At 39.0% G+C, this 24567-nt stretch overlaps 3 protein-coding genes across 3 annotated transcripts; 2 read left to right on the forward strand and 1 right to left on the reverse strand.

Annotated features, from left to right (window-relative positions):
* The first annotated feature begins 693 nt into the window (after nt 1-693).
* On the forward strand, nt 694-5914 carry LOC141353159 (uncharacterized). Its single transcript, XM_073859642.1, has 12 exons — nt 694-881; nt 1136-2394; nt 2781-2900; nt 2985-3032; nt 3109-3192; nt 3402-3467; nt 3543-3631; nt 3986-4046; nt 4154-4204; nt 5045-5089; nt 5179-5520; nt 5616-5914. The coding sequence occupies exons 2-11, from the start codon at nt 1246-1248 to the stop codon at nt 5236-5238; spliced, it is 1773 nt and encodes a 590-aa protein (XP_073715743.1). The 5' UTR covers nt 694-881; nt 1136-1245; the 3' UTR covers nt 5239-5520; nt 5616-5914.
* A 12052-nt stretch (nt 5915-17966) lies between these two features.
* On the forward strand, nt 17967-19832 carry LOC129454147 (general transcription factor II-I repeat domain-containing protein 2A-like). Its single transcript, XM_055218648.2, has one exon. It carries the CDS (start codon nt 17967-17969, stop codon nt 19830-19832), a length of 1866 nt encoding a protein of 621 aa, XP_055074623.2.
* A 1866-nt stretch (nt 19833-21698) lies between these two features.
* LOC141353332 (general transcription factor II-I repeat domain-containing protein 2A-like) lies at nt 21699-23570 on the reverse strand. Its single transcript, XM_073859866.1, has one exon. It carries the CDS (start codon nt 23568-23570, stop codon nt 21699-21701), a length of 1872 nt encoding a protein of 623 aa, XP_073715967.1.
* Nucleotides 23571-24567: the final 997 nt, after the last annotated feature.

Here is a 24567-nt window from a genome sequence, read left to right on the forward strand (position 1 = left end):
CACCATGCTGTCCCGGATGAAATTCGGGCCACATTTACAGACCATGTCATCAACCATGGCCTCACAATGGCGGACGCTATTGTAAAGAATAATTGCATTGGAAGAAAACGAGACCCTCACATCTCCATGTTTGTGGATGAAGCTGGCGTCAACCTGGCCAAGGGCCGAAACATTGCGGTAATATTACAGTTTTTTACAATCGCTATGACAATTTTTTTCAATACTTTTAACAAATTTTCTAAACTCTTAGTGCACCAAAACACAGTTAATTTTATGCTCATTTTAATCTCAAGCTTGAATGTACAAAGAATGTACAGTTTGTGAAAATGCAAGGCAGAGACAGAATTGCTGCCGTAATGGCTTTACAGTATTTACAACAGGACATTACTTCAAGGTAACAAACATATTCAATATTGCTGGCATTTACAGTATGTAAAATAAATGCAAACCGAAAAAGCCACAGAACAATACAGTTAAGAAAATCTTATCATCTACTCTATCGCGTTTCTATTTGGCCACATGTTCTCATCCACATCACACCAGATATCTTCTCTGTCAAGGCATCTTGGAAAGAATCCTTTGCCATGTATTTTCCACCCCTGACAGTGTTCAGTTGTGAAGTCTGGGAATGCACCATCCATTGCATTCGAGACAGGGGTAGCTGCAGCTTGAAGTAATAGGCGTGGCAAGAGGTAGGGGCGTGGCAAGAGTTACACATGTTACAGTGAGAAATGTTGATGAAAGCATTTGCATCGAAGACATCAGAGTCGGGGAATTATTTCGATGTCCGTTCTGTGCTCTGAGTGTTTTTAGACCGTGTGAATATCACAAAATACAGACGCATTTGCAAAGCCACAAACTTCGCGCGGTTCGCCATGAACGTAAGTATAAGTTCAGTTGTTATATGCATGCCTGTTATAACTTGTTAAGGTTAAAGATAATAACGTGAACCGTGATATTACGTATCATAATTGTAAACTTATGAAAAAACATGTTTTGCTCTGTCTGTCTGTCTCTCTCTCATATATATATATATATATATATATATATATATATATATATATATATATATATATATATATATATATATATATATATATATTTAAATTGTGTTTAATGTTTATGATTCTTATAGATTTGATCATCTTTGACTGCCACTTGGAATGCAGACAAGCCAAACACTTTCACTGCTTCCACTGCTCAAAAACCCTAATTAAAAAGTCTGACTTCATAAAGCACATAAATATGTGCAAAGTAGTCAAACAGACGGTGCCTTTGTCTCCTCCCAGTAGTGACACAGCTCCAAAACCGGTCCAGTGTGCGACTTTGTCTCCTTCCAGTAGTGACACAGCTCCAAAACCGGTCCAATATGTGACTTTGTCTCCTTCAAGTAGTGACACAGCTCCAAAACCGGTCCAGAGTGCGACTTTGTCTCCTCCCAGTAGTGACACAGCTCCAAAAATGGTCCAGTGTGCCTCTTTTTCTCCTCCCAGTAGTGACGCAGCTCCGAAACCGGTCCAGTGTGCGACTTTGTCTCCTCCCAGTAGTGACGCAGCTCCGAAACCGGTCCAGTGTGCGACTTTGTCTCCTTCCAGTAGTGACGCAGCTCCGAAACCGGTCCAGTGTGCGACTTTGTCTCCTCCCAGTAGTGACGCAGCTCCAAAACCGGTCCAGTGTGCGTCTTTGTTTCCTCCCAGTAGTGACGCAGCTCCAAAACCGGTCCAGTGTGCGTCTTTTTCTCCTCCCAGTAGTGACGCAGCTCCAAAACCGGTCCAGTGTGCGTCTTTGTCTCCTTCCAGTAGTGACACAGCTCCAAAACCGGTCCAATATGTGACTTTGTCTCCTTCAAGTAGTGACACAGCTCCAAAACCGGTCCAGAGTGCGACTTTGTCTCCTCCCAGTAGTGACACAGCTCCAAAAATGGTCCAGTGTGCGACTTTGTCTCCTTCCAGTAGTGACACAGCTCCAAAACCGGTCCAGTGTGCGACTTTGTCTCCTTCCAGTAGTGACACAGCTCCAAAACCGGTCCAGTGTGCGTCTTTTTCTCCTCCCAGTAGTGACACAGCTCCAAAAATGGTCCAGTGTGCGTCTTTTTCTCCTCCCAGTAGTGACGCAGCTCCAAAACCGGTCCAGAGTGCGACTTTGTCTCCTCCCAGTAGTGACACAGCTCCAAAAATGGTCCAGTGTGCGACTTTGTCTCCTTCCAGTAGTGACACAGCTCCAAAACCGGTCCAGTGTGCGTCTTTTTCTCCTCCCAGTAGTGACACAGCTCCAAAAATGGTCCAGTCAGTTAGTTTTCATGCTCAAAGAGATGACACCGCTCCGCAAGTGAGATGCCTGAAGGATGTAATGCCCAACAAGACCGGCTGGGAGCAGCCATTCAGCGAAGAAAAGGTGATTGCTTTATGAAGGTTGAAATCTATTAAAGGGATACTTCACCGTTTTTTCATATTAAACAATGTTATTCCCTTAACTAATATGAGTTGATGCATACCTCTCTCATCACCAAAAAAATGTGGCGCTTTTCTAAGTGGGTATAAAGGATGACTATAATGTATGGCAGAATAGCACTTGAAGTTGGAAGCACTTTGACTGTGCGCAGTAAAGAGCTAAAAGCTTTCAACTTCAAGTGCTATTCCGCCATACATTATAGTTGTATAATGTTAAGGGAAAAACATAGTTTAATATGAAAAAACAGTGACGTATCCCTTTTAGCTGATTTTAAGGAGCCTCAAACATTTTGTAATGTATGTTGGTAATGTTTTTTCCCCCCTAAATAGCTCACACATATTTTGGACACAAAGCAAAATAGGAGTGAACATGTGGCACGTGTTTATTCTACAACCCTGATGCGGAAAGATTTTCAGACCTTGGGATTGAAACGCAATGTGGAGGCAACAGTAAGGATCATCTAAAATTTCCTTGATCCAATTAACTTTTCAAAAATGTTCCTGTTTTTAAGTTTAGCTGTGATATCTTAACAGATTCTGAATTGCTGTTTTAAGAAAATCGAAGACCTCAGCAAATTGCAGGTATAATGTCATTGCTTGTAGTGTGTATAAAATGCAAAAAGCTATTATGAGGAAATGTGAATGTTTCTGTAATTAGGGCATCCAAGTCTGGACGTCTAACAGTTACGTGAATTCAACCCTGATTCCACCGCATTGTGCAGATCCCATGTTACATATCCCTGTAAGCAATTATATATTTTTTCCAATAGTGTAATATTGTAGTTATGATTTATTGTTTAGCATGCATACTTAAGATTTCATCGATTGTTTAGATGTATATTGACATTTTATGTGGCATATATGTTGTAAGCATTCTTTCAAAGCAGCCAAAAAGATTTCACAGAGCAAAATAAACATTGTGCACCATTTTGTATGATTTATTTGTGATAGGTTGATGCTTCTACAAAAGACTGTCTTCTATTTCCATCGTTTAGCAAGTCACACTGGATGCTTTGTGTAAGTCATCAAGACATTTTTTTTCGTGTTAAATTGATTTCTGTATTTTGTGTTGTTTAACAACCATTTTTTTAGATTTTGCGCCCAAAGCTGAAACAGGTGTTTTTTCTTGATTCACTTTGCGCGGGTGGTCTGAGTGATGGAAGATACAGTCAAGTGTACAGGTCTTTTACATAAGCTCAGTTGTTCATGTTCAGAAGTTCCAGTTGAACAGTTCTTGTTCAAGTTCTCAGCTGCTGTATGGTGGTTCAGTTCTAAACCATTCAGCTTTTCTTTTCTTTTTTTTTTCTTTTGTGATGTTCTTGTGTTAATGATGTCTGATGAGAATTATATGAGGCTTATAACCAATCAACAGTAAGCCTAAGTGGCATACACAATCAAAATGGGGGACTATAGTGTGTTCGTAATGTTAGCAGCAGAGTACTAGAGATAGGGGTGAGATACCTTTTGAATAGGGGCGTATTTTGTTGATTTTTTATTTCAACATAATTTCTCAATTTCTAAAAATCACTTAATAGGAGGGTTGCTCAGACTGTTATTCCTGGCCATTGGACTGAGATTTCCTGTAAAGATCTTCCGGTAAGTTTTTGAATCATCCCTTATTCTTCTAGCACACAATTCATTTAATTACTTTCTTGCTTACTTGCTTCTTTCCACTTCTTGATTTGCTTTCAAACCTTATCCAGGAGATTCCAATGCAGCATTTCTCCAATAATTGTGGAGTTTTTGTGCTCATGGTGAGTTTTTATATGACAGTAACATCGGTTTAAAGCTGCGGTCGGCAACTTATTTGATCATATTTTTTGATCATATTCACTGAAACCAACACTATGCTCCGATAGAACAACATAAATTAGACTGTTTAAGAAAAAACCCCGCGCTTCTAGCTCCACCTAGAGCCTGTTATTTGTTTTGCAAAAATCCACCGCTCCCGGTTCATTTGGTCCAATCAGCGAAGGCTGGTTCATTTGGTCCAATCAGCGCAGGGCTGTGTAAAATCTGCCTGTCAATCACAGTACCTGCACGCCCCACAGATCCCCATCCCCCTCGCGCGCGCAATATCACGTGCATCCGCCTGAATTCATAGGTGTTTTGGTTTGAACAGCGTGATGGCGGAGAGAACTTTCAGTAACAAACTTCCGATTTCTCGGTTAACAACTAGAGCTAGGAAAACAACCAATGAAAAGAAGGAAACAAAGATAGAAAGCGACTGTGACCGTAATAAAACTAGGATCAATATCGGACCGGCATTTGAAAGGAATCTACGAGATTTCAAGCTGGATGCAGAGCTTGCCACATTTCTTCTCAACAGGTAATTGTGCTTTATCAACCATTGATTGTATTTCGGAGTGTTATGTAAGTAAATTAAGTATTCTTGCTAAGTATGCGTTCACAAAAATACTTTTGCACACGCGCTGACGAGAACGAGCTCTGAGGGAGGTTGCTCGGAGGCAGTGGGGGAGGGACATGAAATTGTAAACATTTGGAAACTGCTCAATCCTCCAGAGTTGCCGACGGCAGCTTTAATTTAGAAACAAAACAATAAAAGGTCTAAACAAGTAACCTTTGAATTTCAGTATGGCCTGTACATTTCTCTGGGGGTCCCTTTTGACTTTTCAGAGGTGAGTCTTCAGATCTTTGTTCAACACATTTGTTTTGCAAGCCAATATAATTTTTTTTTAAAACATTGTAGTAATGCTTTTTTTTCAAGGCTAATATGTCAAGAATAAGGAAATGGTGGTGTGTACTGCTACTTGAAGACTCAGGGTAAATTCTAATTCTAATATAAATTTAAAGTAATGACATTTTAGCATTCTGTAAGGCTCTCTCTCGCTTCTTAAAAAATAAATTGGAATAATGTAATATTTTAAAATAGTTTTTCCATATTTTTATTTCCAGCTACCACCAGAGGTGCTCAGTCACATTCTTCTTGATGTTGTTTATGAAGAAGGAGACAAAGCCTTTCACACACTGTCACTGGTGTCCAAGAAGTTCAATGAAATTGTCCACCATCCAGCTTTTCTTAAAAAAGCTCACTTTGCCTGGCTGGACAGTATGTATAAGTGTTACTTTATGAATTGAACAAGTTAAGCTAATATATTAAATAATTTTTTTGGAATTAAAATTTCATTTTTCCTTTTCTTGTAGGTATCGTTGACTGGAAGTCAGTCCATCCAGATGTGAGGGAGGAATATAGGGTGGAGTTTAAGCTCACCAGATGTGATGCCTGTGGATATCTTTACAAAAACACCACTGGGTATTGCGGCAATGGAAAGAAGGGGGTCTTCACTGGGTTCTATTCAGATAGGGACTTCGATGGCTTCTGTTCGATGGATTGCTACTACAGTATGAATCAATGAAGGAATCAGTTTTGACGACAAATTTGATGACAAATTCAATTGACTTATGTAAAAATGACTACTGAATAAATGTGTTTTTTTATAAAATGGTGTTGTTTTGCTTAATTGGCTTAATTGATTAATGTCACTTAAAATAAGTTTATTGAACCGTTTTTACTTCATTTTATAATTGTATGGTGAGTGTTTGATCAAACATGTATATATGTACGCCTTTATACAGCAAAAACATTTGCTGTACCATTGTTATGAAAATAACATTACTTTTAGTTTGTATGTACTTTAAATGAAAGTACTAAATTAGTATAACTTTAATAGTGTCAGGAGACATTTTTATCTTTAAAATAATAATTTGTTTTTTTAAAGAGTATTTTATTTAGTTCAAGTACAGACATTTCAAGTATAATTCAATAAAAAATGATGAATACAAAGCATTGTAAATACAGGTCAAAATGTGTTAATCCAAGAATAACATTAACAAGTATAAAATGAACAATAAAAAATACAAGTTTATGAATCAAGTAAGTTATAGATATTTTCAAGAACTTTTTGTTTTGTGATCTCATGTTTGAAAGGGTTTCAAAGTATACTGTGAGATCAGTCTTATAAAAGATAATATAGGAGGGTTTCTTTTATTTGTGTCTTATGCATATAAAACTTAAAAGTCCAAAATGAAATAGAAATGGGGCAATACAAAAAATAAATGTTTAATATCTTCAAGTGATGCGTTACAAAAAGTGCATTTATCACAAACAATATGAATGTTTTTTAATGATTGATCCTACAAAAAGTCGCGGTGGTGATGACGTCATGTAACCCGCGCCATACAGAAAGTTTCGAAGGTAACGTACTTTTGAATGTATTCTCAATATTATAACTGCTATATTTACAGTAAAAGAAATATATTTTGTCTTGCTTAATTATTTGTGTAATTATAGTGATTAAGTTTATGGCTCGCTTTTATGCGGATCAGGAAGCTTTTCACGTCCAATTAAAAAGACCTTACGGCACGCCCCATTACTTTCTGACCTTATGGCACGCCCATTGCTCCAGCCTGCAGTTGCCTCTACTTGTTGCATTCAGGAGGGACTGGAAGAAAACTTCCCCCTTGTCCTGGTGGTCTTCCGCTGACTCATGTAGGCATTTATCTTACTTTTTTGTGTTGCTCATATTGTTACTTTTTCCACACAAGATCAACCTAAAGAGGTCCTCTTTTACTTTATTGTATACCATATGGTCATGTAATTGAAAGAACCTGAGTGTGTTTCTTTTAGACCTCAGTTCATGTGTTTTCTCTAATAGGATAGATATCCGAAACGCATGAAGTGACCCGGTGTAAAAAGCCCCATAGAAAAGAGAATTGTCAGGACTCTGCCACGAGAGTTTGGTTTTATATTTATGTTTTATTGTGATGGCAGAGTTCTGACAGTCTCTTGTTTAATGTGGAGGTTCATGCCTTGTTAAGTGTGGCATGTGCCTCTGGTGTCTCGTTTCTAGTCCCCGCCCCCTTGTACTTCCTGTTAATTATTCATTATTAGTTCATCCCTTGCACCTGTATTGCCCTCGTTTAGTTTCCCTATTTAGTCTCTTCTTGTCTCTTGTCTTGTGCTGGTTCATTGTGTTCATTCGTGTCCTGTTGCTGTTTGTCATGTTGTTCTTCAGTTTAGTTTAGTCTTGTTAATCAAGTTGTGTATGTATTTGATATATCATGTTTAATGTTGAGTTTTGCCCCCTCGTGGGCTTTTGTTTTCTTGTCGTGTCAATAAATGTTCTTTGTTCACTCCCTGACATCGCCTGCGCTTGGGTTCTCTTGTTCCCCGTCTCATATCCTGACAAGAATCAGCTGTGATCATTTATATATTTGCATTGGTACAATCAGCTGTTCTTCAATTCCCAATGGAATAAAATACAGGGGATATATTTGTGTTTTAATTAATCATATAAACAGCTTTGACTATCAGTCAGGTTTAGCACATGATGTTATCTGATATGTACCAAGGAGGATTATGGCCAAGCAAAAAAATAAAATCAAACCATCTCGAGATTAAAGTCATTAAAATAAAGTCATTATTTAACGAGAAAAAAGTCAGAATAAATATAATATCAAGAATAAAGTCGTTATTTAACAAGAACAAAGTCTGTATTTAATGAGAATAAAGTCGTTATTTAACGAGAGAATAAAGTTGCTAAATTTCGAGAATTAAGTCAATATATTCAGTTTAGGCTTATTCTTTACGATGTTCACTGCATTAAGACACTGATATAAATACACTAAATTCACTACACACTATAATATATTAGGCTATTAATAATCATGTACGTTCATGCAGCAAAGCACAGAATGTGTTCGTTTTCATTGAAGGAAACAAACGTGCCCTTTAGTGGTTTGTTTTCTTATTTTGGGATCTTCTGCTTGCCTATACACAGAATGTTTTTATTAATAAAATGTTTGCTGAACATGGTGTTTTAATATTACTGTGTAGATGCATTAAGCCACATTCAATGTTCTCTTTTAGGGTTTTATAAGGGTCTGCACTTAAGGTAAAGATTTTATATTGTTGCTTTCATGAGAACAGGGCCGGAGTCAAGGGGGGGCATTCACAGGCCGTGCCCCCCAAACAGGTTGTTGTGTCCCCCTACACAGTTTTTGATTAATTTAATATATATCAAGAATAATTAAAATAAATTAAACATTGAATGTTTCATGACTTTTAATGTTATCAAATGAGGAAAATATAGTTGATATATGTTTTCTTTAATTAAAATAGACCAGTTTCTCTGATTGGTTGTATTGCGAGGTCTCATGCGTCATTAGGCTTTAGGATATTTGTGACTTGATACTAGCAACGTGATTTTTCGCTGCATTTTATGGATCATGTAAAATATGGATATTAGAACATTTAGAATGAACCAGCACCGCCTGCTCCATCTGACTTCATGCAAACACCGATTGGCTCAAGCTCGGAGATTAGAGGTCGAGGTGGAATTTTCAAATCTACAGGACACTGTTTTAAGGAAGTGTAATGTTCGTACACGCCGGCTTCAGCTTTTTTAAGGTAAGTTAGCGTTGTTTTAATTTACGTAAGCTTAAATGTGAAGTGTGGCTATAGACCGTTAACAGCATTGCGATGTGATTATGGTAAATCGGCTTTCACTAACGGCTTTTACTTAGGATGCGGTGTGCGCTGGGCTGCGCTATGAAACCCATTCATTTCAATGGATTGTGCTGCACGAGGGCGGTTTGTTGTTGCGTCGAGCAAAGCGCGAGCCTACTCGTTGCATTTATCTCAATTGTTAGTTCACAAAGCCACAGAGTCTTTCCATTCCTCCCTCGGCCATAAGATTTATACCCCCATCACCTGCGCACTTTCATTTAGGTGCGCCTCCATGTGCATATACTTTACTCTACCCAGTTAAAAAAAACCTTTATTCATCACAATATTCTGTTCATTGCATGCCTGTTTTATTAAGGTGTGCACTGAATTTTGTCCATTCACATTATCTCCCTCATATTGGCTTTTATTATTCACATTTTCCCTAAATAACTGCATTAATGAAAAATACTAAATAGACTTAACTCTACAAATTCTAGGCATAAGATACATACATATACAATAAGTTATATCCAGATAGCATATTGTAATGAGATGAGTTGCATGCCAAAATAAATTCTTGTATCCTTTACACGTTTCTAATCTTTTATGCAGTTTTCCTTAAAGTGCCCATCTTATGACTGCTTTTCCACAAGTTAAATAGGTGTATAAGTTCCATAAAGCATGTTTCAAAAGTTGTTTGCTTGAAATAGCTTGTAGGAAAAGATTGATACCCATCTCTTAGGAGCCTCTGTTTCAGGGCAGTTCAGATTGTGCCGTTTTGAGCTAGTCATTACATATTTATGAGCTGCTGCTCCTTTGATCACGCCCCACTACTAACGTCATGTACGCGTGCATAGTGATATCGTGAGCAGTACAGACCATATTGTGTTATTATTTTATATATTATTATTATTAACGGTTTATGTTGCCAACAGACAAATCATGCAGAAAAGTATCACTAATAAGTACACCAAGTTACAGGAGAAGAAACTCATGACACACAATGATTCCAGAGTAAATTGTGATGTAGCAGTTTCAACAATACACTCGTTTTCCCTGGACAATACTAACATATTCCCGTTATAAAACATTTTCAAACCCATTATTTTCGCAAATTACAGAAATTAAGACCCGGCGGGGGATGTATACTGCTTGTGGACCGTGTGCTAATTGCTAGAAGCTAGCGGGAGGTCCGGACCATAAAGTTATAAGAGGCTCGGGGGTTAGCCTCGTCAGAAAAGCCGGGGCGGTAAGGCCTGTCTCGGTTAGTTTAGCAAAAAACTTTTAGTTTGGCAAACCACTATTACTTAGTTCTTGTAGAATTGTAAAATAAAGCAGTTAAATTTTTTTTTACTTTCGAAACCACTCTGTAAACTATCTAGCTTGCAAAAATATCTATACAGCCTACTGTTTACAACCAAATTTAACATCACTATACATTTAAAAGGTATAATTTACGGGATTAGCATCAATGTATGATCTCTGTTTTGAGATACAGATGCTCTAGCATCATAAATGTAGTATTTTGTGACAGAAGATGACAACATGGAAAATATAACGTGACTTCTTACCTTTTGTGTTGATACAACGATCGCGAATCGAATCCAGTCTGTTTCAGATGTGTGAATGATCCATGAAAGTCCAATAAAATACATCCAATGACCATTTTTGTCCACAAATGTGTATAATCCATGAAATATAGATACATAGTCTGTTGTTTACATCAGATTTCGCATGAAGGTCTTATCGCCTACAATCTGATGACTATTTGCGTCGTAACACACTGTATATAAGATTACTCCGGGTTCCAATAACCACGCGTTAAAACTTTGATTTTAAAAGTAGGCGGGAGTATAATCTATAATATCCAAATAGCGCTGTTATTTCAGTGAGACATGATAACAGCAGGGTATCAGTGAAGTGACTGACTGCTCTGTGCTCTCTCTAGCTCCCTGGTGGGTGGAGACCTGCGAGTAGGGTGGTGGGCGGGAAAATTCAAACTGAATGTGACGAAACGGCTAGTTACGTAACAACGTAGCTGAGTTTGAACTCGCACAATCTGAGACTCAAGGCAGAGGACATTCAGAAACCTGTATCTCACTCAAAACAGCATGGATGGATTTTTTTCCAAGTTTGTATGGTAAATGGACTGCATTTATATAGCGCTTTTTTAAACAGACCTATGGCCATCCAAAGCACTTTACAAGTTGCCTCACATTCACCCATTCACTCACACATTCATACACCGACGGCGGTGTTAGCAATGCAAGGCGCCATTCAGCTCGTCAGGAGCCGCTGGAGTTAGGTGTCTTGGTCCGGTGGAGCCGGGGATTGAACCACCAACCTTCCGGTTTGTAGACAAACTACATGAACCACTGAGCCACTGCCGCCCCTTGTATGCGTGTGGGAGCATCAGAGACACAAAATAACACCCCAAAACCCAGAAAAAGTGAGTTTTTCATAATATAGGCACTTTAACTAGGCACTGATGTCTAAAACCTTTATTCTCATCTATAGGGCCCTATTTTAACGATCTGAAACGCAAGTGTAAAGCGCAAAGTAGAGCCCTGCGCGTGACTGTTTTTTAAAGTCCCACCCGCTCCCGCAACTTGCGTGTTCCACTCCCACCCACGCCCGCAATATTTGTGTCCACTCCTGGGGATTTTGTCAGAGCTTGTGAAAAGTGTACACAAATGCGTGCTCATACAAAACATTTGTTCAGATTAAATCAAGAATAACAGACTTTCAACACTATTGTGTTTAAAATTAGGGATGTGCACGAATGGTCGAATATTCGACCTGCAATAATAATTCTAATGGAAAAGATACTATTGGAATGTTAGTTTGTTTGTTTTTAATGCGCCACCGCAGGCTAAATGCTACTACTCATTTAATGTTTTCACTTCGTGTATTGTCTTTTACAGTCTTTAATTTAAATATACATCAAATATAAATTACATATACATGAAAATGTATTTGTTTGTATGTCTGATTTTTTTGGCAATTCAGATCGCAGACTAATTTAAGTAGTTTTAACACCGGGGTTGTCTGTTTTTGTCCACCGGCTCAGGTTTAATTTAGACGTGCTTCTCCGCCGCATCAGCGCGCATCATGAGATATTTGTTAGCTTCTCGTTATGGCTTATTTTATTTTGTTATTACAGCTAAACGAGACAGACATGGAAAACGAAACGGAGTACAATTATTAAATGCGGTGGTGCTCTATATGAAAAATGAAGCGGATAACTGCAAATGCCTGTTTGAGCAGAGTTTTCTCCGCTGGCATTAGTGAGAAGAACAGGCTTTCACCGGAGCAAGTAGACTAAATATGGTTGTCTTTCTTCACAAAAACATGTCAAACCAAATAAAGAAGATATTCATATGCCGACCGTGCAGTCTGTTATGTAGCCTATGTTTTTTCGTTCGCTCCGGGCTCTTACTTGGTGTTTCGAGTCTGTTTGATAGCGTACTTTGTAATGTCCTCAAACTTTAAACTTTGCTTGCGTTTGGGGTTAGAGTATAAAATTTGCTATACTATAATTTCTGTAAGATCAAACAGTAATGAATTCGTACTAACAACCGCATTAAAACCAAGGATTTGACTCAGCCTTCGCTCCGGGTGGGGTTTTACGCAGTTAAAATGACAAAATTTTTCAAGCAGTGTTTCGTAACATTAACCGTTAAAACAAAACCTCAGTTTTCAAATGTATACTGCATGATATCACTGCATGAAAAGTGGGATTTTCGTCCCCGTAAGCGCCTGTAGGCTCCCGAAAATCTCCCTAATTTTCGGCAGCTTTCCTCAATTTACAGGCAGCGAGCGTCGCGTTCGTCTGTGTCACAAATTGTCGTAAACGAACCATGACGCAGGTGGAGAGCCCCGCGGGGGTACGATGCCTCTAATTAGCATATGAATAGCAGCGAAACCTCTGCCGGCCAGGTAGAGCATCTCTAATCTAATTAGCATGTGAATAGCAGCGAAACTAAAGTAACTGCCCACTTGAATGTACTCACTCAGTATTGGCTGAAGCCACTACTTTTAAACAAGTAAAATCTCCCGTGAATGGTTGGCAGATCACTTCAAACCAATCACAAGGGATTTTTCTTGTTTAAAAGAAGTGGCTTCAGCCAATACCGAGTGAGTAAATTCAAGTCGGGCCGTTACTCTAAAGAGGGGGGTTATTGGGCACCCTGGCTCATTATAAATGTAAACCCCAATAATAATAATAATAAATATATAATTTATGTGATATTAATTTTTTATATAATAATGTCATTGTGCTATGTACTTCATTATTCACACCATCAAGAAATATAAGAGAAAACAAAGAGGTTTATTTATAAACACACAGCTGTTTATTCAAAGAAAGAGCTTTAATTAGAAACACACAACTATGTACAAAGCAACATAATGTCTCTTATGTTGTCCTCCAAACACGTCAAAAAGTGCCCAAGACATTCGGGAAAGATCCCTAAAAATCTTTTTTAAAGTTATCAAGTGTTGAAAAAAGAAAAAAAACTCAAAAACGTTGTAAAAAAGTCGCTTTTGCAGGCATATATGGTGAGTTCCCCTGTACTTTGGTATCGCCTCTAATCTGAATTGCAGCGACCGCAGTAAAGATAGCTTACCAGTTTCACAATCAGACTTCTTTTAGGCTGTGAATCTGCGGCGCGCTGTTTTTTTCATGTGAAAAACATCCTATTCTATTCATTCTGATTTGTGAATTTATGGGATACCGGTCCCAACGACAAATATACGCGTTTTGTTTTATTTTTTTCCCTCTTTTACGTATAACCGCGTATAACTCCCGAAAACGAACACCCACGAAACTGAAAGTACCGTCATTTTGTCCAGCTTGATTTGTGAATTTTTTCACAGTATAGTTTTTTTACTGTCAAGTCACGTTAAGCCGTTTCAATGCGGAAGATAGAAAATAGACGTTTTTTTACAATTAATGGCTATTTTCAAAGAAAACGCAGGCAGAAATTATATCAATTTACTTGTTGTAGGCTGAGCCTGATTTGTGAAAACCTTCACAAACTAATTTACTCGCTATCTAACAGCTGAATTATTAGTTTGTTCTATAATGTGCTTAATTCCGCCAGTCAAATTGCGCTTTAAATATTATATTGGATCTGTGAAACTTTTCACAGATCTAAAACACTCCAGTACTATTTGTGAAAACTGTATACTACAGAACAATGTTGATCTTTGCCTTTAAATGAACACGAGAGGCCTGCGATTCATAAAAATGAACTCCCACACCATCAAAATGGACTTAAAATATTATATTGGATCTGTGAAACTTTTCACAGATCTAAAACACTCCAGAACTATTTGTGAAAACTGTATACTCCAGAACAATGTTGATCTTTGCCTTTAAATGAACACGAGAGGCCTGCGATTCATAAAAATGAACTCCCACACCATCAAAATGGACTTAAAATATTATATTGGATCTGTGAAACTTTTCAAGTTAACTCAACTCAAACTATTTAAGGACACCGGTTGCATTAAACCGTTAAAGTTTTAAAACACGTACATCTGAGTACTGTAAACTTAAACAAACTGAGTCATAAGCAGTTATGCATGCACTTATATAGTTCACACTACTTAAATATAAGTGCATAATTGCACATGACTCAAGTTCACAGTACTCAAATGTATGTGTTTTAAAACTTAAACGGTTTAAAGGTGCAGTGTGTAAAATTTTATAAGGACCTTTGATAGCAATGCAATATAATATACACAACTATCTTATCAGTGGTGTATAAAGATCTTAAAAAATGAACTGTATTGTTTTCATTACCTTATAATGAGCCATTTTTATCTGATGGAACAAAATGGCGGCTTCCATGTAAAGGGGTCCCCCTTATATGGAAGCCGCCATTTTGTGCCATCATGTTTCTACAGTATCCCTAAATGGACAAACTGCTCTACAGAGCATGTTTGTCACTACATTGTCTCAGACAATGACATGTTTGTCCTGTGACGCTTATGTGCTTCAAAAGTGAGGGGTGCAATTCGCAACCTCACCACTAGATGCCACTAAAATCTACACACTGCACCTTTAAGGCAACCGGTTTCCTTAAATGGTTTGAGTTAAGTTAACTGTTAGGTTTTACAGTGCAGCATTTTTGTGATTTACATAAAAGTTTCACAAATGCCTTTCAGGAAATATTCTCTTCTTGTTAGGACGTCAGTTTGATTGGTTGCTTTGTTTCTGTGTTTTCAGTGTCTGTGTTTATGTTTTACAGCTCTGCTCATGCGCGTCTGTTTTGGGTTCTTCATCAGCGTGATTTCCTACACCTGCGTCACCACACCTGTTAATTATTTACCCCTCGTTTGGTTGTTATATTAGTGCCCTTAGTCCTTTGTTCTCTGCGAGTTCGTCATTGTATGTGCCTTGCCATATCTCCTGTCTTGTCTAGTCTATCAAGTTCTCAGTATTACGATATCTCTAGTTATCCGTTTGTTTTGTTAATTTACTTCAAAGTCTAGTAATTTTTTCATAGTTCAAGTTAATTTCCTTTAGTATTTTTCCGTAGTTAACCTGAGCTCTCTGCTGTCATCATCTGCCAGTTTACCCTCTGCTTTACCATCACAGAGTGGCTGTCATCTCACTCTCCGCTGCAGCATCGGCTGTTGTGCTGCCAGAGGCGCTGTCCAGCGTACCTACGCAGGGTCTGTGGTCGCGGTCCGACTTGCTCGGTTAAATTCTCCGCGGAAGTTAAATTATTTCACCCTGTCATCGCGCAGTGGATTATTCACCCTGACATCGCTCAGTGGATCTGTCACCCTGTCTCTAAGCAGTGGATTTCTCAGTTGGCCTTCGCTCATTGAAACTCTCACCCTGTCTACGCACAGCGGAAAACCTCACCCTGTCAACGCACAGCGGATCTTCTCTCTCTCTGATTTACTTTCTTTATTATTCACCCAAGCTCAGTCTTGTGGACAGTGACTTCATTAAAATATTTATTTTCTGCAATTGGATCCTGTCTCAGTCTCCCTGTTTGAAACCCTGACACTTCTATAAAAATATACATACAAATATATCAAATGAAAGAACCGACCCTCTGCTTTCAAACAAACAACAAACAAACAAAACGGGAAAAATGTTTTATCCTATATTTTTTAATATATAACCTATTATATATTTTTATTAAAAAATACAACATTTTGAGAAAAAAGCTGAAAATTTTCATTTTTGTAAAGGAATTTTGTTAGAGATCAGATTCAGAACGATTATCAAAACATACATGCAGTTTAAAATTAATGAAATAATTCAGTTTTTTATGAATTGGGTTTTATCCATCTAGTGGATAACAGCGGTATTACAGCTTACCATATAAAAGCATCTTTATCAGGTAAATATTAACTTATAATTGACGATATAACTCGTCAATGGCGGCAAAAGGGTTAATACACATCCCAAACTATGTTGTTTTCTCAATAACAATATGGCAATTGCTACAATTAGATTTGCTAAACTGTCTCAACGTTCGATATTGAACCTGACCCCTTGTTTGATGTTGAAGCTGGCTCTCTTTGTAAAGCTGAACCTGGCTCCAATACTCAGCCTGGACCTGGCCCTCTTGCTCAGCCTAGACCTGGGCTTCTAGAAAACCCTGAGATCCAGTATGGGGATGAGACTGGAGTTCAATATCTCCCATCAGAGATCCTATTAAAAATTATTAAGTTCTCTCTCAAACAAGACATGTCAATGTTGGGGACATTCAATCGAGTCTCACTCCTATTCCGTGAATTGGCTACACCATTCCAGCCCAAAATACACATAAGAGACGAACTTGCAGAGAGTTTGGAATTGGACAAAGAGGATGACTCCACAATTAGTATCATGAAGCTCTACAATGCTGCTGGACGCAATAGTGGTCTGGGCATATGCATAAAAGAGCTATTCAATAAGAACAAAAGCTGGATGAAAGCATGGATTGATTCTGCTTAGTCACATAGCCTTTGGCCAGTACAAAATTAAAGACATCTACTGGAAGTAATTACCATGACGTATTGTTTTCTCAAGTTGTTCTTATAGTTGTAAATAAGTGGAAGTTGCTTTTCTGTTGAGATTGAACTTTTTAAAAAAAAACACTGTTATTCTCTTAAATTGTTCTTATGTTTGTAAATGAGTGGAAATTACTTTTCTGTTGAGATTGAACTTGAAAAAAACACTGTTATTCTCTCAAGTTGTTCTTATAGTTGTAAATAAGTGGAAGTTGCTTTTCTGTTAAGATTGAACTTTTTAAAAAAAAAACACTGTTATTCTCTTAAATTGTTCTTATGTTTGTAAATTTGTGGAAATTACTTTTCTGTTGAGATTGAACTTGAAAAAAATACACTGTTATTCTCTCAAGTTGTTCTTATATTTGTAAATAAGTGGAAGTTACTTTTCATTTGAGATTGAACTTTACCTCAAACATCATACATCTGTTCTGACAAATGTATCATACAGTGTTTGGAGAATGTTTAGTTTTGTAAATAGGGACAACAACCCATCCTTTCTTATAATTAGGATATACAGTTCAGAGTTGCACAACCCTTGGTTTAAGTAAGTATCAAAGAGACCTTGAATTCATACATACAACATTTGAGTAACTGTGTGTGTTTTCAACTTCAGTTCCTAAGGAGCAAAATGCAGGTCATAGACAATTCTAGCAGTCAAATGAAAAAAAAAAAATGTTATAGAGAGTAGAGGCTAATTCAGGAGTGCCCAACCAGTCGATCGCGGTCCACTGGTAGACCGCGGACTGATCCCAAGTCGACCGCGAGGGGTGTAGAAAAAAATTAAAATAATAATAATAAATAAAAGTTTTTTTATGTGTGTTATATTTTAAATTAAATGTACACTACAGCCTATATCATGAGTCCTTGCCAACACGTCCACAAAAAAAGTATTTAAAAAAAGAGAAAAAGAAAAAAGTAGGTGACGTTTAACCTACGGTGGCGCGTGTCATGCATGACAGCGAACAGCGGTTTCGCGCGTGTCATGCATGACAGCGAACAGCGGTTACACGCTCATAAACGTTAACATGGCCGAGGGAACACGAGCAAAGACCTACCATTTTCACCCTGAATGGGAGGAAGATTATTTTTTTGTTTATTCTCATTTAAAGCCTGTTTGTTTGATCTGCAATGCAACGGTGGCATTGGCAAAGAAAGGAAATCTGGAGCGGCATTTTAAATCAGTACACGGGAGCTACGAGAGGGATTTCCCTGCAAAAACACCTCTACGTGCCACAAAAGTGCGGGAGTTAAAAGCACAGCTTGCAGCGCGGCAGTCAATCTTCACCAAACCGAAGACCCAGAGTAAGGCCGCAACTATCGCTTCCTATCGCGTCAGTCACGTCCTTGCTAAATACAAGAAGCCTTTCAGTGACGGCGATATGGTGAAGGAAGCCTTTCTCGAGGCAGCCGATAGCCTTTTTGACGGCTTTAAAAATAAAACAGAGATCGTGAAGGCCATTAAAGATGTGCAACTCTCCCGCAATACTACAACAAAGCGATTTGAGAGAATGGCTGTGGATGAGCAACTGAAGAAGGATATTGACGCGTGTGAGTGCTTTTCCCTCCAATTTGACGAGTCGACTGATATGGTGGATGTGGCACAATTGTGTGTTTTCATAAGGATGGTTTTTGTAGACATGAGCGCAAAGGAAGAGCTACTCACAATTTTGCCATTAAAAGGACACACCAGAGGTGAGGATATTTTTAATGCTTTTATGGGATTTGTTAGCGAGACTAAACTGCCGCTCTTTAAGCTGATCTCCATCACAACTGATGGGGCACCTGCAATGATGGGCCGCACCAGTGGGTTCATTGCACTGTGCAAAGAAAGTGAATCTTTCCCAGATATCCTGAATTATCATTGTATAATTCACCAGCAAGCGTTGTGTGGAAAGATTTTAAATATGAAAGAAGTGATGGATATTGCGATGAAGATTGTGTGTTCAGTTCGGGCCAGGAGTCTGCAGAGAAGGCTTTTCCGTGCTCACTTGGAGGAGAATGATGCTGAGCACACAGACCTTCTGCTTCACACGGATGTTAGGTGGTTAAGCAGAGGTAAATTTTTAGCCAGATTCACAGAGTTATTGCCTGAAATCAAAGACTTTCTGAAGCTTTCAAAACATGTGGATTACCATACAAAGCTAGAGGACCACGAGTGGCTTTTAGATTTATCTTTCCTCACTGATCTCACTGGCGAGCTCAATGATTTGAATTTAGAGCTGCAGGGAAAGGATAAAGATGTAGTCAACATGATGAGTTCAGTGAATACATTTAAAAGCAAGCTACAGCTGATGTCAAGCAGGCTGCAGCGTGGTAACCTGCGCAACTTTCCCCACATGCAAGCAGAACTACAACGTCAAGGTAAAGGTGTGACACAGCTTAACAGTGCACGTTATGAGGAGCATGTTCAGAGCATCTTGGCAGAGTTTGAGAGGCGTTTTACTGACTTTGCATCCATCGAGCCTGTAGCCAGCTATATGTGTTATCCATTTGGTGCAAATATTGATGTTGGTGACATTGCTGCCAAAATTAAATCACTTTTCGACTTGAAAAGCTCAGATCTTGAGGATGAGATTCTGACATTGCAAAATGACATTGAAATCAAAGCCAGATCAACATCCGCTCAACCTGGAGAGCATGTAGTGTTCTGGAATCTACTGGCGGAGGAGAAGTATCCCAATCTTAGAAGATGTGCCTTGAACCTGACAGCTCTTTTTGGATCGACTTATTTGTGCGAGTCTGCTTTCTCACACATGAAAATCATCAAGTCTAAGTACAGATCAACAATGACTGATGACCACCTTGCAGCCTGCCTACGCCTTGCAACCAGCTCCTACACTCCTGACTACGATAAGCTATCCTCCTCCTCCCAGTGCCAGGTCTCCCACTAAGGTAGAAAGTGATTTCCTTTTTTTTTAACTCAAAGCTACCTGTTTTGTATCTAGTTATTTTTCTGTGTGGTTCATAATAAAGTCAGTTATGACTATTGCTCAACATACAGATTGGCGTGTTTGTTTGTGTGTGTGTGTGTGTGTGTGTGTGTGTGCATGTGTGTGAGAAGAGAGAGAGAGAGGGGTGTGTGTGTGTGTGTGTGTGTGTGTGTGTGTGTGTGTTTGAGAGAGGTTGTGTTGTGATGTCTAGGAGTTGTGTGACAACAAAAAAAAGTGTTGTGAGGTTAGTTACTGCAGGCTGGAAACATTGTGTTATGGGTTTGCAATGTTGACACTGGACTGGTAGATCTCGGGAGGTTGGCTACTTGAAAAGTAGATCTTGGTTCACAAAAGGTTGGGCACCCCTGGGCTAATTTATGTGTGCTGTTATACAGGCAGCAATAAGGCGGCCAAACAGGCCAGAGTTGCCATGGCATCTTGCCATGGCCTATTGTGTTCATTTAAAGGCAAGTATCTTCATTTTTGTGGAGTATAAAGTTTTCACAAATAGTACTGAAGTGTTTTAGATCTGTGAAATGTTTCACAGATCCAAAATAATATTTTAAGTCCATTTTGATGGTGTGAGAGTTCATTTTTATGAATCGCAGGCCTCTCGTGTTCATTTAAAGGCAAAGATCAACATTGTTCTGTAGTATACAGTTTTCCCAAATAGTACTGAAGTGTTTTAGATCTGTGAAAAGTTTCACAGATCCAATATAATATTTTAAGTCCATTTTGATGGTGTGGGAGTTCATTTTTATGAATCGCAGGCCTCTCGTGTTCATTTAAAGGCAAAGATCAACATTGTTCTGTAGTATACAGTTTTCACAAATAGTACTGGAGTGTTTTAGATCTGTGAAAAGTTTCACAGATCCAATATAATATTTAAAGCGCAATTTGACTGGCGGAATTAAGCACATTATAGAACAAACTAATAATTCAGCTGTTAGATAGCGAGTAAATTAGTTTGTGAAGGTTTTCACAAATCAGGCTCAGCCTACAACAAGTAAATTGATATAATTTCTGCCTGCGTTTTCTTTGAAAATAGCCATTAATTGTAAAAAAAAACGTCTATTTTCTATCTTCCGCATTGAAACGGCTTAACGTGACTTGACAGTAAAAAACTATACTGTGAAAAAATTCACAAATCAAGCTGGACAAAATGACGGTACTTTCAGTTTCGTGGGTGTTCGTTTTCGGGAGTTATACGCGGTTATACGTAAAAGAGGGAAAAAAATAAAACAAAACGCGTATATTTGTCGTTGGGACCGGTATCCCATAAATTCACAAATCAGAATGAATAGAATAGGATGTTTTTCACATGAAAAAAAACAGCGCGCCGCAGATTCACAGCCTAAAAGAAGTCTGATTGTGAAACTGGTAAGCTATCTTTAGCTTTAGCAGGGGTGCCCAACCTTTTGTGAACCAAGATCTACTTTTCAAGTAGCCAACCTCCCGAGATCTACCAGTCCAGTGTCAACATTGCAAACCCATAACACAATGTTTCCAGCCTGCAGTAACTAACCTCACAACACTTTTTTTTGTTGTCACACAACTCCTAGACATCACAACACAACCTCTCTCAAACACACACACACACACACACACACACACACACACACACACACACACACACACACACCTCTCTCTCTCTCTCTTCTCACACACATGCACACACACACACACACACACACACACACAAACAAACACGCCAATCTGTATGTTGAGCAATAGTCATAACTGACTTTATTATGAACCACACAGAAAAATAACTAGATACAAAACAGGTAGCTTTGAGTTAAAAAAAAAAGGAAATCACTTTCTACCTTAGTGGGAGACCTGGCACTGGGAGGAGGAGGATAGCTTATCGTAGTCAGGAGTGTAGGAGCTGGTTGCAAGGCGTAGGCAGGCTGCAAGGTGGTCATCAGTCATTGTTGATCTGTACTTAGACTTGATGATTTTCATGTGTGAGAAAGCAGACTCGCACAAATAAGTCGATCCAAAAAGAGCTGTCAGGTTCAAGGCACATCTTCTAAGATTGGGATACTTCTCCTCCGCCAGTAGATTCCAGAACACTACATGCTCTCCAGGTTGAGCGGATGTTGATCTGGCTTTGATTTCAATGTCATTTTGCAATGTCAGAATCTCATCCTCAAGATCTGAGCTTTTCAAGTCGAAAAGTGATTTAATTTTGGCAGCAATGTCACCAACATCAATATTTGCACCAAATGGATAACACATATAGCTGGCTACAGGCTCGATGGATGCAAAGTCAGTAAAACGCCTCTCAAACTCTGCCAAGATGCTCTGAACATGCTCCTCATAACGTGCACTGTTAAGCTGTGTCACACCTTTACCTTGACGTTGTAGTTCTGCTTGCATGTGGGGAAAGTTGCGCAGGTTACCAGGCTGCAGCCTGCTTGACATCAGCTGTAGCTTGCTTTTAAATGTATTCACTGAACTCATCATGTTGACTACATCTTTATCCTTTCCCTGCAGATCTAAATTCAAATCATTGAGCTCGCCAGTGAGATCAGTGAGGAAAGATAAATCTAAAAGCCACTCGTGGTCCTCTAGCTTTGTATGGTAATCCACATGTTTTGAAAGCTTCAGAAAGTCTTTGATTTCAGGCAATAACTCTGTGAATCTGGCTAAAAATTTACCTCTGCTTAACCACCTAACATCCGTGTGAAGCAGAAGGTCTGTGTGCTCAGCATCATTCTCCTCCAAGTGAGCACGGAAAAGCCTTCTCTGCAGACTCCTGGCCCGAACTGAACACACAATCTTCATCGCAATATCCATCACTTCTTTCATATTTAAAATCTTTCCACACAACGCTTGTTGGTGAATTATACAATGATAATTCAGGATATCTGGGAAAGATTCACTTTCTTTGCACAGTGCAATGAACCCACTGGTGCGGCCCATCATTGCAGGTGCCCCATCAGTTGTGATGGAGATCAGCTTAAAGAGCGGCAGTTTAGTCTCGCTAACAAATTCCATAAAAGCATTAAAAATATCCTCACCTCTGGTGTTTCCTTTTAATGGCAAAATTGTGAGTAGCTCTTCCTTTGCGCTCATGTCTACAAAAACCATCCTTATGAAAACACACAATTGTGCCACATCCACCATATCAGTCGACTCGTCAAATTGGAGGGAAAAGCACTCACACGCGTCAATATCCTTCTTCAGTTGCTCATCCACATCCACAGCCATTCTCTCAAATCGCTTTGTTGTAGTATTGCGGGAGAGTTGCACATCTTTAATGGCCTTCACGATCTCTGTTTTATTTTTAAAGCCGTCAAAAAGGCTATCGGCTGCCTCGAGAAAGGCTTCCTTCACCATATCGCCGTCACTGAAAGGCTTCTTGTATTTAGCAAGGACGTGACTGACGCGATAGGAAGCGATAGTTGCGGCCTTACTCTGGGTCTTCGGTTTGGTGAAGATTGACTGCCGCGCTGCAAGCTGTGCTTTTAACTCCCGCACTTTTGTGGCACGTAGAGGTGTTTTTGCAGGGAAATCCCTCTCGTAGCTCCCGTGTACTGATTTAAAATGCCGCTCCAGATTTCCTTTCTTTGCCAATGCCACCGTTGCATTGCAGATCAAACAAACAGGCTTTAAATGAGAATAAACAAAAAAATAATCTTCCTCCCATTCAGGGTGAAAATGGTAGGTCTTTGCTCGTTTTCCCTCGGCCATGTTAACGTTTATGAGCGTGTAACCGCTGTTCGCTGTCATGCATGACACGCGCGAAACCGCTGTTCGCTGTCATGCATGACACGCGCCACCGTAGGTTAAACGTCACCTACTTTTTTCTTTTTCTCTTTTTTTAAATACTTTTTTTGTGGACGTGTTGGCAAGGACTCATGATATAGGCTGTAGTGTACATTTAATTTAAAATATAACACACATAAAAAAACTTTTATTTATTATTATTATTTTAATTTTTTTCTACACCCCTCGCGGTCGACTTGGGATCAGTCCGCGGTCTACCAGTGGACCGCGATCGACTGGTTGGGCACTCCTGTATTAACGTATCTATTTCCTTATACAAGAATAAAAGCATATTCTTTAAATCGTAACGTTACCTTTGCTCTGGTTCAAAGCACCTGCAGTGTGCCTCAGAGACGCCGTACAGCCTCCTAAAAATTACAAGACAAAAACACCTCTAAGCAATAAAACACACAGCTCGGGCTACTTAAAAATATGCTTTTACATAAAATTATTCTTACCGCAATCTTGGGATTGTGCACCCGTCTTCTCTTCTTGGAGAGTTACAAACACCAAACCAAACATCGCTTAATCCTCTTGTACTGCTGTGTGAGCCGTGACCATGACCTCGCACGCGATTGGACGAAGGCGAGAAGCCTGTCGGGCTCCTCCAATCACACGCGAGGTTATTGATATAAGGAAAATCTTGTGAGACGTGCGCGCCGCGCATGCATATGATATAAACAACAAACGCGATGTGCCGGGAGCTCTGTGTGATATCAACACAGTGTGCTGTCAGTTAAAAGATGGAAGTCCCAAGACTGAAGAAACGACCTTGGCGCTTCTGTGAACATTGCAACACTGAACTGTGTCATACACAGTATTTTGACCACAGAAAGCGCTATTTCAAAAATGGAGTTTGGGAGAAAAAATCCAAAAGGACTACGTCAGGTCAGATAACGTACAGAGCCTGCTGCTATCCAGT

This window comes from Misgurnus anguillicaudatus, chromosome 21, assembly GCF_027580225.2.
Source record: "Misgurnus anguillicaudatus chromosome 21, ASM2758022v2, whole genome shotgun sequence".
NCBI classification, from domain to species: Eukaryota; Metazoa; Chordata; class Actinopteri; order Cypriniformes; family Cobitidae; genus Misgurnus; species Misgurnus anguillicaudatus.